At 42.0% G+C, this 15,132-nt stretch overlaps 1 protein-coding gene across 1 annotated transcript in view; it reads left to right on the top strand.

Moving 5' to 3' along the window:
- The window catches only part of epb41l4b (erythrocyte membrane protein band 4.1 like 4B), a 179,892-nt gene that overhangs the window by 128,139 nt on the left and 36,621 nt on the right, over nucleotides 1–15,132 (top strand). The window contains exons 3-4 of the mRNA XM_078237070.1: nucleotides 10,067–10,109; nucleotides 10,312–10,390. Coding sequence (XP_078093196.1) covers nucleotides 10,067–10,109; nucleotides 10,312–10,390 — 122 coding nt within the window. The remainder of the gene's footprint in view (nucleotides 1–10,066; nucleotides 10,110–10,311; nucleotides 10,391–15,132) is intronic.

Consider the following 15,132-nt stretch of genomic DNA (forward strand, 5'->3'; position numbering starts at 1 on the left):
AAACTATCTGGCAGGCATCACAGTTGGAATAAGCTTGGTTGAAGGGGTATGGTTTTATCCCCTACAGTGTTGAGCTGCTTCATTGTTGCAGCTTCATCCATCCAATCAAAATGGAGAGTGGGGATTAAAGTCTTTCAGGCTGGGTGAAGGTGAGAAATAGTGTTCCCCAGGAAATGGTGCTGTGACTCGTGTGCTTAGACACTTCTTGCTGTTGTGGAGTGAGCCAAGTTAATTGGATATTGGCATCTCTGATAGGATCTGAGGAGGAAGCCAAGTTGGATCATGCACTTGGCAATTTTGACTGAAGGCACTTGCCAACCAATGATTGCAAAACCATTCTTGGTTTTGCCATGGTTGAGGATAGAGATCTTCATAAAACCGCTTTCTCCTGTTAGTTGCCAGTGCCATTCTTGACTGAATATAGTTCAGCTACAGAGTTCAGCTTTATTGGTTGTGTATCAGTTAGCTCTATATTTAGCCTGCTGCTTTTTAAAATTATTTCCTTTCAGTACATTATTTCTAATCAAAAAAGCCAATTCAAATTTAGTCCCCACATGAGGGACAAACAAGATCCAAGCTGACAAGACTTTGCATCCCATCTTGGGTTCGATCAAAACAAGATCCAAGCTGACAAGACTTTGCATCCCATCTTGGGTTCGATCAAAACAAGATCCAAGCTGGACAGGATGAGGAGTGGCACCCCCTCCTGGGCTTGATCTAATACTCCATCTTAGCCAAAAGGCCGAGATGGCTTTGAAAAATTGCATCAGGTAAAGTCTTGATTTAACTTCGTTGGCTACCTTGATCCTTTACTCTACCCTTGCTTAAAGAAACTACAATTGCAGGCGTCAGCACACCCTCACTGCAATGGGCTAGTCTCATCCCCTGCCTGATCATGGTTTCAACCCTGCTGTTATTTGTGTCTAGAATGCTATGTTGGTAGTTTCAATAGATTGGTCATTTATTCGAGGATACAAGTATCACACTGTTCCTGGCATTCCCTTCTGCACTCTCTAATAAGCTAGGATTGACCATCTTGTTTGATAGTGTTGATGAAAGTGAGTGATGTGCTCAGCAATAAGGTTACAAATATGGAGATATACAATTCTGCTGGCCAATAGACCACACAACCACATGAATGCTCAGCTTTGGGATTGTAAATCTGTTTATTGTTTGCCCCACTTACCATAGGATCTTAAAGCACTGCAGGAGGCCATTTAGTCCATTGTGCCTGTGCTGGTTCTTTGAAAGAACTATCTATTTAGTTGCCCTTCACTTTTCCCATTGCCCTGGGATTTTCTCCCTTTGAAGTGTTTATTCAATTCCCTTTTCAAGGGTACCACTGAAGAAGCTTCCACCACTCTTTCATGGAATGAATTCCAGGTCATAACATTGTCTTAAAAAAAAATTCCCTCATCTGGTCTTTTGGCAATTAGCTTAAGTCTGTCTACCTTAGTTACCTCATTTCAGTCCTTCGAGTTTCTCGTTAGCTAACCTGAGTGCCCCTTATAATCTTAAATGCCTTATTAAATCTCCCTTTAACTTTCTCTGGCTTAAATCCCAGCTTCTCCAGTCTCTTCATGCAACTGATGTCTCCCATCTCTGGTAGCATACTAGTAAATCTCCTCTGTACCCTCTCTGAAGCTTTCACCTTTATAAAGTGTGATTCCCACGCTTGGACACAGGGCCTAGGTTAGGATAACTTCTTTGTATTTGGTGCCTGTATTTATAAAGATAGATCCCATATGCTTCTTTTAACAGTTGAAAATAGAGAAGCATTGCCAAAGCATTTCACCTTGCACTCGAGGACAAATGTAAAAATGCAAAATTTCAAATTGTCTCAACAATCAAAGCATCACCTCAGCCAACCAGCATCAACTTGCTAACCAATCAGCACCCTTTTCTCCAATAAATTATTGCAATCATTTGAAATTTGGTTTTCTTGTGTTTGTCCTGATGAGTGCAAGATGAAAAGTTTAGGCAAAACAACTCTCTTTTCACTTCTGTACTACATAATATTGTATGGCACAATATTAGTTGTACCATACCCACGTGATGGAGGATGTCTTCATGGTAAAGATAAGTTTTTGTCTTCATAAGGACTGTGTGACAATTTCAAAGATTAATTGGCAAGAACAGGGTTAAATAAATTACTGCCTTTCTTTGGTTCCCTCACTAGTTGACACAAGCATAGTCGGCAGTTGTACCCTTTTTAGTCTTAACCAGCACAATCAGTCATGGTACTGCTCAGCCTCTCATGGGACAGCTCTCAGAACTTGAGCATCAAGTCCTAGATGCAAGCTTGGTGAAGTTTACAAAGTTACCTGGGCTGGGATTGCCTGAGCCAAGAAAAATAATACGTCTGAGGATTGGGAGCAGTTTAGAATTCAGCAAAGAAGGACCAAGGGATTGATTAAGAAGGGGAACATATAATACGAAAGTAAACTTGCAGGGAATATAAGGACTAACACTAAGAGTTTCTATAGATACATGAAGATAAAGAGGTTGGTGAAGACAAATGTAGGTCCCCTACAAACAGAAACAGGGGAATGTATAATAGGGGACAAAGAAATGGCTGAGCAACTGAATACATACTTTGGTTATGTCTTCACAAAAGAGGACACAAATCAGATGCCAGAAACGTTGGCAAATGCAAGATTTAGTGAGAGAGCAGAACTGCGGGGATCAACATTAGTAGAGAAATGGTGTTGGGAAATTAATGGGATTGAAGGCGGATAAATGCCCAGGGCCTGATAATCTACATCCCAGAGTATTTAAGGAAGTGGCTCTAGAAATAGTGGATGCATTGGTGGTCATCTTCCAGGATTCTATAGACTCTGGAAAGTCCCTGCAGATTGGAGGGTAGCTAATGTCACTCCAATATTCAAAAGGGGAGGTAGAGAGAAAACGGAATTATAGGCCCGTAAGCCTAACATCGGTAGTGGGGAAAATTCTCGAATCCGTTATCAAGGACTTTATAGCGGAGCATTTAGAAAGCAGTGGCAGGATCAGACAGAGTCAGCATGGATCTATGAAGGGAAAATCATGCTTGACAAATCTGTTAGAATTCTTTGAAGACGTAACTAGTAGAGTTGACAAGGGGGAGCCAGCCGATGTAGTATATTTGGACTTTCAGAAAGCGTTTGACAAAATCCCGCAGAAGAGATTACTGTGCAAGATTAAAACGCATGGGATTGGAGGACGTGTACTGAGATGGATAGAAAACTAGTTGGTAGAGAGGAAACAAAGAGTAGGAATTAATGGGTGCTTTTCAAATTGGCAGGCAGTAACTAGTGGGGTGCCACAGAGATCGGTGCTGGACCCCAGCTATTCACAATATATATTAATGATTAAGATGAGGGAACAAAATGCAACCTTGGTGTCCTTGTGCACCAGTCACTGAAGATAAGCATGCAGGCGATAAAGAAGGCAAATGGCATGTTGGCCTTCATTGCGAGAGGTTTCGAGTACAGGAGCAGGGATGCGTTATTGTAATTATACAGGCCTTGGTGAGGCCACACCTCGAGTATTGTGAGCAGTTTTGGTCTCCTTTTCAGAGGGAAGGACGTTCTTGCTCTCGAGGGAGTGCAGCGAAGGTTTACCAGGCTGATTCCGGGGATGGCGGGACTGATGTATGAGAAGAGATTGACTAGGTTAGGATTGTTTTCACTGGAGTTCAGACAAATGAGGGGGGATCTCATAGAGAGTTGTAAAATTCTAACAGGACTAGACAGGGTACATACAGGGAGGATGTTCTCAATGGTGGGGGAGTCCAGAACCAGGGGTCACAGTCTGAGGATTCAGGGTAGACCATTTAGGATGGAGGTGAGGAGACATTTCTTCACCTAAAGAGTGGTGAGTCTGTGGAATTCATTACCAGAGGAAATAGTTGATGCCAAAACATTGAATGTGTTCAAGAGGCAGCTAGATATAGCATTTGGGGCAAATGGGATCAAAGATTATGGGGAAAAAGCAGGATTAGGCTATTGCGTTGGATGATCAGCCATGATCATAATGAATGGCGGAGCAGGCCCAAAGGGCCAAATGTCCTCCTTCTGCTCCTATCTTCTATGTTTCTATGAGCTTTGTTCTGATTTAATGTGTGAAATCTTAGCAAAAAATGGCGGAATGTTGATTCTGGTGCTGAATGCGTCGGTGTGTGTTTTTAGTCCAAATCTTACAGTTTATTTGTATTAATTTTTATTCCCATGAGTTTTGTGTCACTCTCGCAGTGTTTCCCCTCTGATTTGCCTATCATGTAATGACTTAACTGCTGCAAGCACTGGGGAGTTTCATATAAATGGCTCCCCAGTACTTGTTCCACAGCGACTGCAGGCAATGGCAGCCACAAGCTGGCACCACACTTCACAGAGGGGGCCCTCAATGGAGTGGCACAGAGGCAGGAAACCCTATAGCCATGCTCCAGGAAATGGCCATCCAGCAGGGTGACCAAACCCATATAGGATACCTCGATGTAGTGGGACGGTGAGGAAGATTAAGAAATCGAAGGCACATAGTGGGAACAGGTGAATAGAGACAATATTGCAGATAGATCATCATTTTGTTCTGAATGTTTGTCAATAAATTTAATTTTGTTCACCCACAGAGCCTGCAGCCTGTCTTCATGCCACCAAGTTTGGGAAATGACTGCGCTCACCTGGCACCTCTCCCCTGTGTCGTGTGAAAAGTGCAAAGTCCCTCCCGTCCTCTTGTCAGCCCCCACTAAGCAAGGGCACTCCCTCAGCAGCGATATGGACAGAAACCCAGGAATGAGGACGTGGGAAGTGCTACTTGCATACCAGTCTCTACAACCCCTTTAGAGCAAGAGGCACCCCAGCATGAAGGTTAGAGAAAGCCTACAAGTGACCCCTCCCGATCCATCTCCCCAAAATGGCGATTCTGGAACCATCACCCCTGCTCTGAGTTGAACTCATCAGTGTCCCCCATGTCCTCTCTGGTGCCCCCGAGCAGTACACACCACGGAGGGTGCTGGCTGCCTCCCGCCCCCCCGCCCGCCCTTGGAGGTGAAGGCACCTGGTTCAAGCTTCTGTAGAGCTGTAGCAAATGGTGCTGGTGTGACGTTGTTGGTTGTTGAATATTTTTAAGGCTGAGTTAAATGGCTTAACAAGGAAGTCAAAGGTTATTGGGGTAGACAGGAAAGTAGAGTCGAGGCCATAATCAGATCAGCGTGATTTTATCAAATGGCAGAGTTGGGGGGCCGACTGGCCTGCTCCGAATTTGCATATTGGTATGTATGTCTAGGTCTTGTGCTATTACTGGTTGGCATGGTCAATATCATCAGTTTCCCTCTATACAGTTTTGCAACTGTTGAAAACTGGAAACTTTGAACATCTTGAAAATGTTGATTTGCTTCCCATATATGCAGCCACATAAAGATAAATAGCTGTACATCATTAAAGTGAAAACACGTGTTTAAATGTTATTTGTTTGGTATTGCAGCATTTAGTAAGCCAGTGATCAGAAATTGGCCTTCCCTAATGATCCTGGTGTTTCTTTAATTGAGACGGTTGTATTGTTCCTTTAGTTATTTTAAACGTTCTATTTAGTCATTGTTTAAATATGTGTATACAGATCATTGAATGCAAGAATTTTTCATTTGAATAATCCAAGGTTGGAGGCATCAAAATCTTTCCTGTATTTCAACCAGTTCCCAGATCTATATCAACGGTCCAATGACCTTTTTCTAATTTCATTGTACTAATTTGCATTATTTCCTTGTCTCATTTCCACGATTTTTCAAAATTGGCAGTTTGGAATGCAACTAATATGGAAAGAGTGGTGTCTGCTACTGGTTGTAAACCTGCATGTTGCATCAGTAAAATATATTGATGTTTTGTCAATATTTGGAATGCTGATGAATCATGAACTTGGAAATGAAGGTAGCACTGTGAAAAAATATTACAATGTATTTCATTGCAGATCCATACTATCCATAATTTTTAACTTTAATTCCACCAAGTGTTTTATAGGTGGCATCCAAAATCTTCAAAGTGAAAACGTCTTTAAGCCCCAATGTAAAGAAACCTGAGCACTTTCTATCATAAAAACAGAAAATGCTGGATAAACTCAGCAGATCTGGCAGCATCTGTGGAGAGAGAAACATAGAACATAGAACATTACAGCGCAGTACAGGCCCTTCGGCCCGCGATGTTGCACCGACCAGTGAAACCAATCTAAAGCCTATCTAACCTACACTATTCCAATATCATCCATATGTTTATCCAATGACCATTTAAATGCCCTTAATGTTGGCGAGTCCACTACTGCTGCAGGCAGGGCATTCCATGCCCTTACTTCTCTCTGAGTAAAGAACCTACCTCTGATATCTGTCCTAAATCTATCACCCCTCAATTTAAAGCTATGTCCCCTCGTGCTAGCTATCACCATCCGGGGAAAAAGGCTCCTCCTGGCTCCGAAACTCAATCCCTCTACCAATAAAAGCTAACACTCCGTACGCCTTCTTAACAACCCTATCAACCAGGGTGCCAACTTTCAAGGATCTATGCACATGGACACCGAGGTCTCTCTGTTCATCCACACTACCAAGTATTTTACCATTAGCCCAGTACTCTGTAATCCTGTTACTCCTTCCAAAGTGAATCACCTCACACTTTTCCGCATTGAGCTCCATTTGCCACCTCTCAGCCCAGCACTGCAACTTATCTATGTCCCTCTGTAACCTGCAACAACCTTCCGCACTGTCCACAACTCCACCGACTTTAGTGTCATCTGCAAATTTACTAACCCGTTCTTCTACGCCCTCATCCAGGTCATTTATAAAAATGAAAAACAGCAGTGGCAACACAGTTAACATTTCGAGTCCGATGTGACTTCTTCAGAACAGATTTTTAGTAGAGCTTGGGAGATAATAAAATTAGGCAATAAACAATTTTACACATGCTTTATAACATTTGAGATATTTTTTACTCTCTTTAGCATCTGGATCTTGCAGTCAGACCTGCACAACTCCTTTCATGTATCAGCAAGATTTGAGAGTTGTGTATCTACACAGGATGTGAGCGACCCCAATCCCCTTCGAACCATTTAGATGGTTCTGGGGAAAGAGGAAATCCAGAGACTCAGAATGATCCTTTCTCTATTATCTAGTTAATAATGCAATTTAGAATTTTTAAATCCACATGTGGCACATCACAGTGCAACAATTTTTCACAAAATGAATAAGGCTTGGCGAGTTGTTATTGGGTATGAGTAATTCCCATGACCTTCCAGATTCTGGGTTACTGAATTCAACCATGTCTTTCTGCTGTAGTGACTCCATTCTATAAAGTTATTTAGAACTCTTTTTTTAAACTCTGCCTTTCCCAAGCCCCCTCTCCTTGGACCTCTGAGTAACTTGCTTGTAGTTGCTCCTCCTACCCAGGGAAGACCCCTCCATTTGAGATTTGGGAGGTGTAACATCACTGAAAACCACAAGCTAAATGTGAGGAACCATCTGTCATGCTGCAAAGATTGAGTTGACTTTGCCTCCAGCAACATCAAAGGAATTTACTCTGGGACGTAAAAGGACAGATCAAAGAGGACCTATGAAGTGAACCCAGAATCTGAATCTGGGCCTCATGATTACAGAGGACTGAGCTGGATATTCAGGAGCCAAACTGAAAGTTTGAAATGAGGGTAAGAAGTGGAAATAGATGAGTAGAGAAGGGAATTGTGATGAAATTGAAGAAAAAGTAGGGAAAAATAAAGATGGGTTTGAGAGATCTGGTGATAGTCATAGGTTCTTGCAGTTAATTTCCTGTCTCGGAGGACGATTCACAGTTTTGCCAGATGTATTTCCCACACTGTTCAATGATATTTTGTGGCTTTCTTGGGTCTTTTAACAGGATACATTTAAAAATGAACCTATCATTGTTAGCTTATAGATTGTGACTGCAGCTTGTGCAGATTGTAAGATAGTTAGAAAATTTGGAGACAATCTCAAGAGCCTTTTATGCTAATTTTCACCCAGGTAGGATTTGGAAACTCATACTGAATGCCCTATCCAATGAATTATCTGTCTGGTGTGCTTAAGGTGTTTTGAATGTGGCATTATTAGAACAACAGCAAAATATTGCAGATGCTGCAATCTGAAATTAAAAACAGAAAAATGCTGGGAATATTCAGCAGCTCAGGGAGCATTTTTAATTCATTTTTAATTCACTTTATGGGATATGGGCATCGCTGGCTGTGCCAGCATTTATTGCCCACCATTGCTCTTCAGAAGGAGGTAGTGAGCTGCTGCAGTCCCCTAGGTGCTGATACATCCACGGTGCTGATACATCCACAGTGCTGTTAGGGAATTCCGGGATTTTAATCCAGTGATAGTGAAGGAATGGTGATATATTTCCAAGTCAGGATGGTGTGTAACTTGGAGGGGAAATTCCAGTTGGTTGTGTTCCCATGAGTCTGCTGCCCTTGTCCATTTAGATGGTGGCGGTCATGGGTTTGGAAAGTGCTGCCTAAGGAACCTTGGTGAGTCCCTGAAGTGCATCTTGTAGAGATTGTAAACTGCTCCCACTGTTTGTCGATAAACCAGAGAATCCCTAAAGTGCAGAAGGAGGCCATTCAGCCTATCAAGGTTGCACCGACTTTCCAAAAGAGCACCTTAACCCAGGCCCACCACACCTCCATCCCCATAACCCCGTGTTTACCATGGGTAGCCCACCTAACCTACACATCTTTAGACACCTTAAAACTTTCAATTTGACTCCTGAATATTCAGCTCAATCCTCTGAGTACAAGGAAGTTTCGACTCCATTCACAGGTTGTAATATGTTGTTAACTATATCATTATGGCTCTAGTACCCAATTCAACAGTTTTTCCTTTCTACACTGTTTATATATACTGTATGTTTATTATCTATAACAGGTGCAGTTAACAAGCCTAAGGTGCAGGATAATTATTTGGAATTGAACATGGAATGAATGATTAAATGCGGAAGGGCTGTAGATATTAGCACATTGAGCTCTGAAACAATGTTATTCTGGAAAACCAAATTTGGAGAACTCGGGCCATCAACATTGAAAACACCCATTATGCGCACCAAGATGATAATTCATTGGGTAGAGCTTTCAGTGAACTTCTACAGTCTGCCTGGAGGAAAGTTAACTGATAATAGTCCTCAAGAGGATATCTCTTCCGCCCCACTTCACCCTCAGACTCAACTCTGCTTTGGAACAAGTGTATTAAAAATTGGTGCAAGATTTCCTAAATTTATTTTACAGAGATTGTAGATACTAATCAGTCTGAGTAAGAAACGTTTCTGACTGTAGTATGTTGAGTAGAGGTAAAGCAGGCTGTTGTAGAGTCCGTTCACAATCAGCTTCAAGTGGTGGGCGACACGCGGTTAACACTGCAGCCCCACAGTGCCAGGGAGCTGGGTTCAATTCCGGCCTTGGGTGACTGTGTGGAGTTTGCACGGTTTCCTTCCACAGTCCAAAAGTTGTGTAGGTTAGGTGGATTGGTCATGCTGAATTGAACCTTAGTATCCCAAGATATGTAGCTTAGATGGATTAGCCATGGTAAATGTATGGGGTTACGGGGATAGGGTAGGGGAAAGGGCCTGGGTAAGATACTCTGTCAGAATCGGTGCAGATTCGATGGGTCGAATGACCTCCTTGTGCACTGCGGGGATTTTATGATGCTATGACTAGCTGCTGTCCCCACAAACACAGTTTGTAAAAACCTTATGGAAATTTTAAATAACTTTGCTTAAGGAGTAAATCCCTGTTTTTGAATTTGCTGTTTCATACAAATGTTAAGACACTTGTCTGACGCTTTATTTAATTAAAAAACCCTAACCTCGTGGTCAGTGATCTCATTGTTAGCTCACTTCCCCTTTTTAAACCTCGTCAATTGTCAGAATCCCCAGTCTGCCTGTCCAAACATCAAGATATGTAAATACCTTTGATAGACTTCATTATTAACCTTAATCCTGGTGAAGGAGTTTTTGTTTCTGATCCTAATTTAGGGGAAATTAAAACAATTTCAATAAAACTGCGCATATACTCGGTTGTTAATAACTTGCCTTTTTTATTTAAACAGCACTGGTTAGATGCTACAAAACCCATCAAGAAACAAGTGAAAAGTAAGTACACATGATTAACTTGGAGTGTGCTTCAGAATGTTGTTTTAATTTAATTCTTGGATTCATCTTGATGTTTTATTAAAATATAAACATTTTGTATTATCTTTACAAGATGAATTGTTTTGCAATACAGTATTTGATAAACTTGACTTAAACTCATTGTCTGACGTGGAAATGTTTAATATATAAATCTTTTTCTCAGTTGGACCTCCTTACTATTTCCACTTCAGAATAAAATTCTATTCCTCGGAACCAAACAATCTTCGTGAAGAGTTTACAAGGTAGGAAAATATGATGTAGAAATGCTAATTGCAGCAAGTACCTGCAATTCTTCGAAATATATTTGTTCTGGGGATGTGAGAAATGCTGGCAAGGCTGCACTTATTGCCCATCCTTAGTGGCTGTGAGGGCATTGAGGGGGCAACCCTATGCAGTGAGACTGGAATCACAGGAGGGCAGTCTGGGCAAGTAGACAGGTTCTTTTTCTTGAATGTAATTAGGGAATTTGTTGGGTTTCTGACCACATTAAAGCAGATTTCACTTTCTCTGGGACCTGCTCCCAAATTGCTAAATTTAATTAATTCAATTAACCAATTAGTCATGGTGGGATGTGACCTGACCTCCTCTAGATTGCTCATCCACATCCATAACCATGAGGCTGCCATTTCATTTTATATTCAGATAATTTTAATTTCTGGCTGTTAATGGATCCAATAACATTTTCCACTTCAGTATCAGTTAACTTTTAATACCAAAATGAAACACATTAAAAATTAATTCTCTCTCTCTCATGATCAGTGTGTCTCCCTCTGCTACTCCATGTTGCACATGCTCTTTCCTGTCTCTCTTGGGCTCTGTCCTTGGTTCCGACCAGCATTTCTTTCCACCCTTTCCCGTATTCTTCCTGACACACTGCTAGTTTTTGCATACATTAGTTCCCTGTATCTCCACCTCTTCCCCCTCATGCTGCTTCCTCCCCATACACTTCCCTTTCTCATGCTTTCCCCTTTGCGCTCTTCCCTCCCGCTCACGTTCGCCCCCAAGGTGCCTTGCCCCATCATGCCCTTCTTTGCACTTTTTTCCAGCAATTTCTGGATAATCTTTCCTCCTCTCTCATCTTACCTCCTCCAAGAATCCAACCTGGACACTTATTATGATGCTGCATGTTGGTTAACCTCTTGCTACTTATGCTGAGTTTTAATCAAATAAATTTAATATATCAATAAAAACTTTAAAGATGAGGGAGGTGACATTGAACAAGGAAGAGGGGGACCGATAGACATGAATGCCTCTATTAAAATTAAGAGCCATACAGAAAGGGAGGAAGCAATGAGCCACAAAGGACAAGGAAAGCAATACAAGATTAAGAGAGCACGAAAAATAGCAAGTCTTGGTTTCAGGAAGAGAGAGGAATTTCCTTCTGCGTTTCAGCAAAAGCAGTGATGCATTAACTTCACTTGTTGTGGTGTAACTGTTATTTTTAAATCTAGCTTATTCCCTTAAGATTTCAAAGTCTAATTGCCTCAGGTACATCCTGAGATTAATTAGAAATCAATTGCTGGTATTGATGCAAGTTTGCGAATTGGCATGTACTTGGAAATTCACACTTCTGTAGGAAACCAATCGCGTAAAAGACGTTTCCATGAACTGTGTGTGTGCGTGTGTCACTCCCTGTCTCCCGAGATAAAGATTAGTTTATTACAAAAACTGCTGTTGAAAGTTGTCTACATAAAAACAATAAGGTTATGAAATAAAATACGGATACTAAAATTAAAAGCAGATAAAGACTAAAGATGACATTTCTCTGTCAGATTTTGTTGTGGGCCTGTTGCTTGATTTTCTTTGATTTGATTATTACTCTCTCACGTATTGGTATACAGTGAAAAGTATTGTTTCTTGCGTTCTATACAGACAAAGCATACTGTTCATAGAGAAGGAAAGGAGAGAGTGCAGACTGTAGTGTTACAGTCATAGCTAGGGTATAGAGAAAGATCAACTTAATGTGAGGTAGATCCATTCCCATGGCAGCAGGGAAGAAGCTGTTTTTGAGTCAGTGTAATTATGTCCTCAGACTTTTGTATCTTTTTCCCGACGGAAGAAGGTGGAAGAGAGTAATTCTGGGTTGCATGGGGTCCTTAATTATACTGGCTGCTTTTCTGAGGCAGTGGGAAGTGTAGATAGTGTCAATGGATGGGAGGTTGGTTTGAGTGATGGACTGGACTTTGTTCACGACCCTTTGTGGTTTCTTGTGGCCTTGAATAGAGCAGGCGCCATACCAAGCAGTGATACAACCAGAAAGAATGCTTTCTATGGCGCATCTGTAAAAGTTGGTGAGAGTCGTAGCGGACCAAGTGAAACTTGAGCTTGGTTTAGCATCTGAAATTTTTGCAGTTGACTACTCAGAGGTTTGACTTTTCAGATGGACTCAGCAGGTCAGCATATTTTTGGGAGAAAGAGGTTTCCTATTCCTCTCTGGAAGAACAGCAATTGATTTCTTAATATCTTTCACTTTGTTCTCCCTTGTCCGAGACCCTCTCTGAAGTTGTTTCTCAGAGTTCTTCTGAGTGTTGTGTACACCGAAGTGGCTGGTTCTTTATCACAACCAAATACAAAATAGCTGCTTTGTTAATTTCAGTTAAGCATTGTTCCACTAGGGAATTAAGTTAATTATGTTAACATCCTTTGAAGTCCCTTTCTGTCTCCTATTCTCTCAAAAGTAAGAAGGTTTTTCACATCTTGGAGAATTAAATGGACGTCCCTGGAAGGGTCTTTGCAATTGTAATGATTCTTCTTCAATCTAAAGATTTGAAAACAGAAATTTGCCTTTAACACAGCTGTCCGTAAAATCTGTAGAATCATAATTACACATTTGTGACACACAAAATGATGGTTGTGATGGATGCAAAACATTTATATACAGTACGATCCCAAGATTTGGCAGCTAACATGCAGCCACTGACTTTCGAACTCTCACTGTCATATGACGCTCACTTGAGCATTGATTGGCAGTGGGCGAGACTTCTGTTCATCCTTGGAAGGAAGCCCTGCCCGTGAGAGCTATCAGCCAATCAGATTGCTGGTAACCCTTCAACTCTGCCAGACACAGTGCTGCAGTGGCCAAAGGTGGTACTGCAGCACTCTGACTGGAACTAAGTCCTGGGGTTCCCGGGGGGCAGGAGGTTAAAGGCGACTGGGGGGTCGATCAGGCGATGGAAGATAGCCGTGTTGGGAGGGGGGGTGGGGGGGCAGGGGGTCAGCCAGGTGGAAGGGGGTCCCGGAGTGCCAACATCCCAGGGGAAGGAAACCCCAACTCCCTTCCTGCCTGAGATGGGGAAAAGATTTAAAGTCACTTTTCCACCCTACCTGCTAACCTGATAATTGAGGCTGGGTGCGAAAAGGTCACTCGAGTGCCTTAATAGGTGAAAGGCAGTTTTCCCTCCTGAGGCCTTGCCTGCCCAAGCGTGAAATTATATCTAGGTTTGGGTGGGTAGGAACTCGGGGAGAACCCGTCCATTTTGTGCTCTCCTCCCCCCCGCCCCCCCCCACCTGAACCTGCCTTGGGTGGGGGGAGAGGGGCGGGGTGGGGGGGTGTGTGTGGAGAGAGCCTAAAATTCTGCCCATACAATTTTTTCAAGTAATTGATTTCAAAGCATTTTTGGGAATACAAATGGTGGACAATCTCATGGGAAATAAAATACCTTCTATGTTTGGTACTCCGTGCCAGACACGTTAGCTATTATACCATCCAGGGCACAGTACACCTATCTCTGCTCTGCCACCACAATATTCATTTACCCAAGATATGAAGAACCACATTCTCGATCAACGTGCTATTAGTTTTTTCTTCACCATCTGTGTTTATGACCTGTGAATCTCACTATCAATGGGTGATAACTGGTATTACAGGCCTTTCAGTGGATTAAGACATCTCCAAACATTGTTAGGATCTCTGGCAGTTCAGGGATTTGGCAGTCAGCCCAGATACAAAATTGAGTACCAAATTTCAGGTAAATCTATTTGATCTCCCTGCAAGGTGTCTTTGCCCAATCTGACTTGCAACTTATAAAACAGTGCAAGTTTTTAAATGAGTCCTATTTCCCTCTTTAATAAAATTTTAGTTCATTGGAATGCAAGCTTCACTATGTTTAAACTGTCTTCTTTCAAATCCTTAAAACCCTACTGCCCACCCAACGGTAATTTAAAAGAAAATCTCACCATGATATCTACTGCTTTCCTTCCTCAGTCTCCTGCACCAAACCAACTTCTTAATGTCCACAAATTCAATCTCCACCTCAACTCATCATATTCTCTCTCCTCTGAGTTCACTGCACTCTTATTCTAATCAATGAAAAGGTAACCCCTGTAAAGGTAAACCGGGCACTTTTCATAAAAGGAATTGTAAATAGCCATTTGCTCACCTTTCAAGCTCGATGCAGCAAATCACAACTATTTTTTCAGAAAATGGCTATCTGTTCCGATCATTGCTCGTTCTGTACTGCCTAATCTTGCAAATGGGCCAAAGGCCACCACGTTTGGACCTTAAAAATTGCCAATTTACCTCAAATTACCCTGGAAATGCAAAGCATCTCAAAAATTTGGGTGTTTCACGTTGCTACTACGCAGTGGCAATGTGAGTGGTATTTTCCACTAACAGGATTCTGCTTTCAGTCCAACAAATCATTCTGCGTACCGCACAACTGAGCAACATAGTGTATGAATTTCCATGCTAATATGATGCCAGGTTAGGAGGGCATGTGTCCCAATGATTGGCTGATTGAATCAAACAGCATGTTCGGCCGTTTTGAAATATGCAGAGTGTAGACTGTACTCAACCCAGTCCCTGCTTGCAAAACGTCTACTGTTAGATGTGATTCCACAACTGGGCAGCACTTGCTGAACAATCCTGAATCTTCTAAAGCTGCACTAACAAGCAATTTTAAGATAATCAATTATTAGTAATGTGGCTCATTTACCCTTGCTACGAGCGACATACATTCATGCGCAGGGACCCATTCTCTGCAAA

Source organism: Mustelus asterias, chromosome 2 (genome assembly GCF_964213995.1).
Source record: "Mustelus asterias chromosome 2, sMusAst1.hap1.1, whole genome shotgun sequence".
Taxonomy (NCBI): Eukaryota; Metazoa; Chordata; class Chondrichthyes; order Carcharhiniformes; family Triakidae; genus Mustelus; species Mustelus asterias.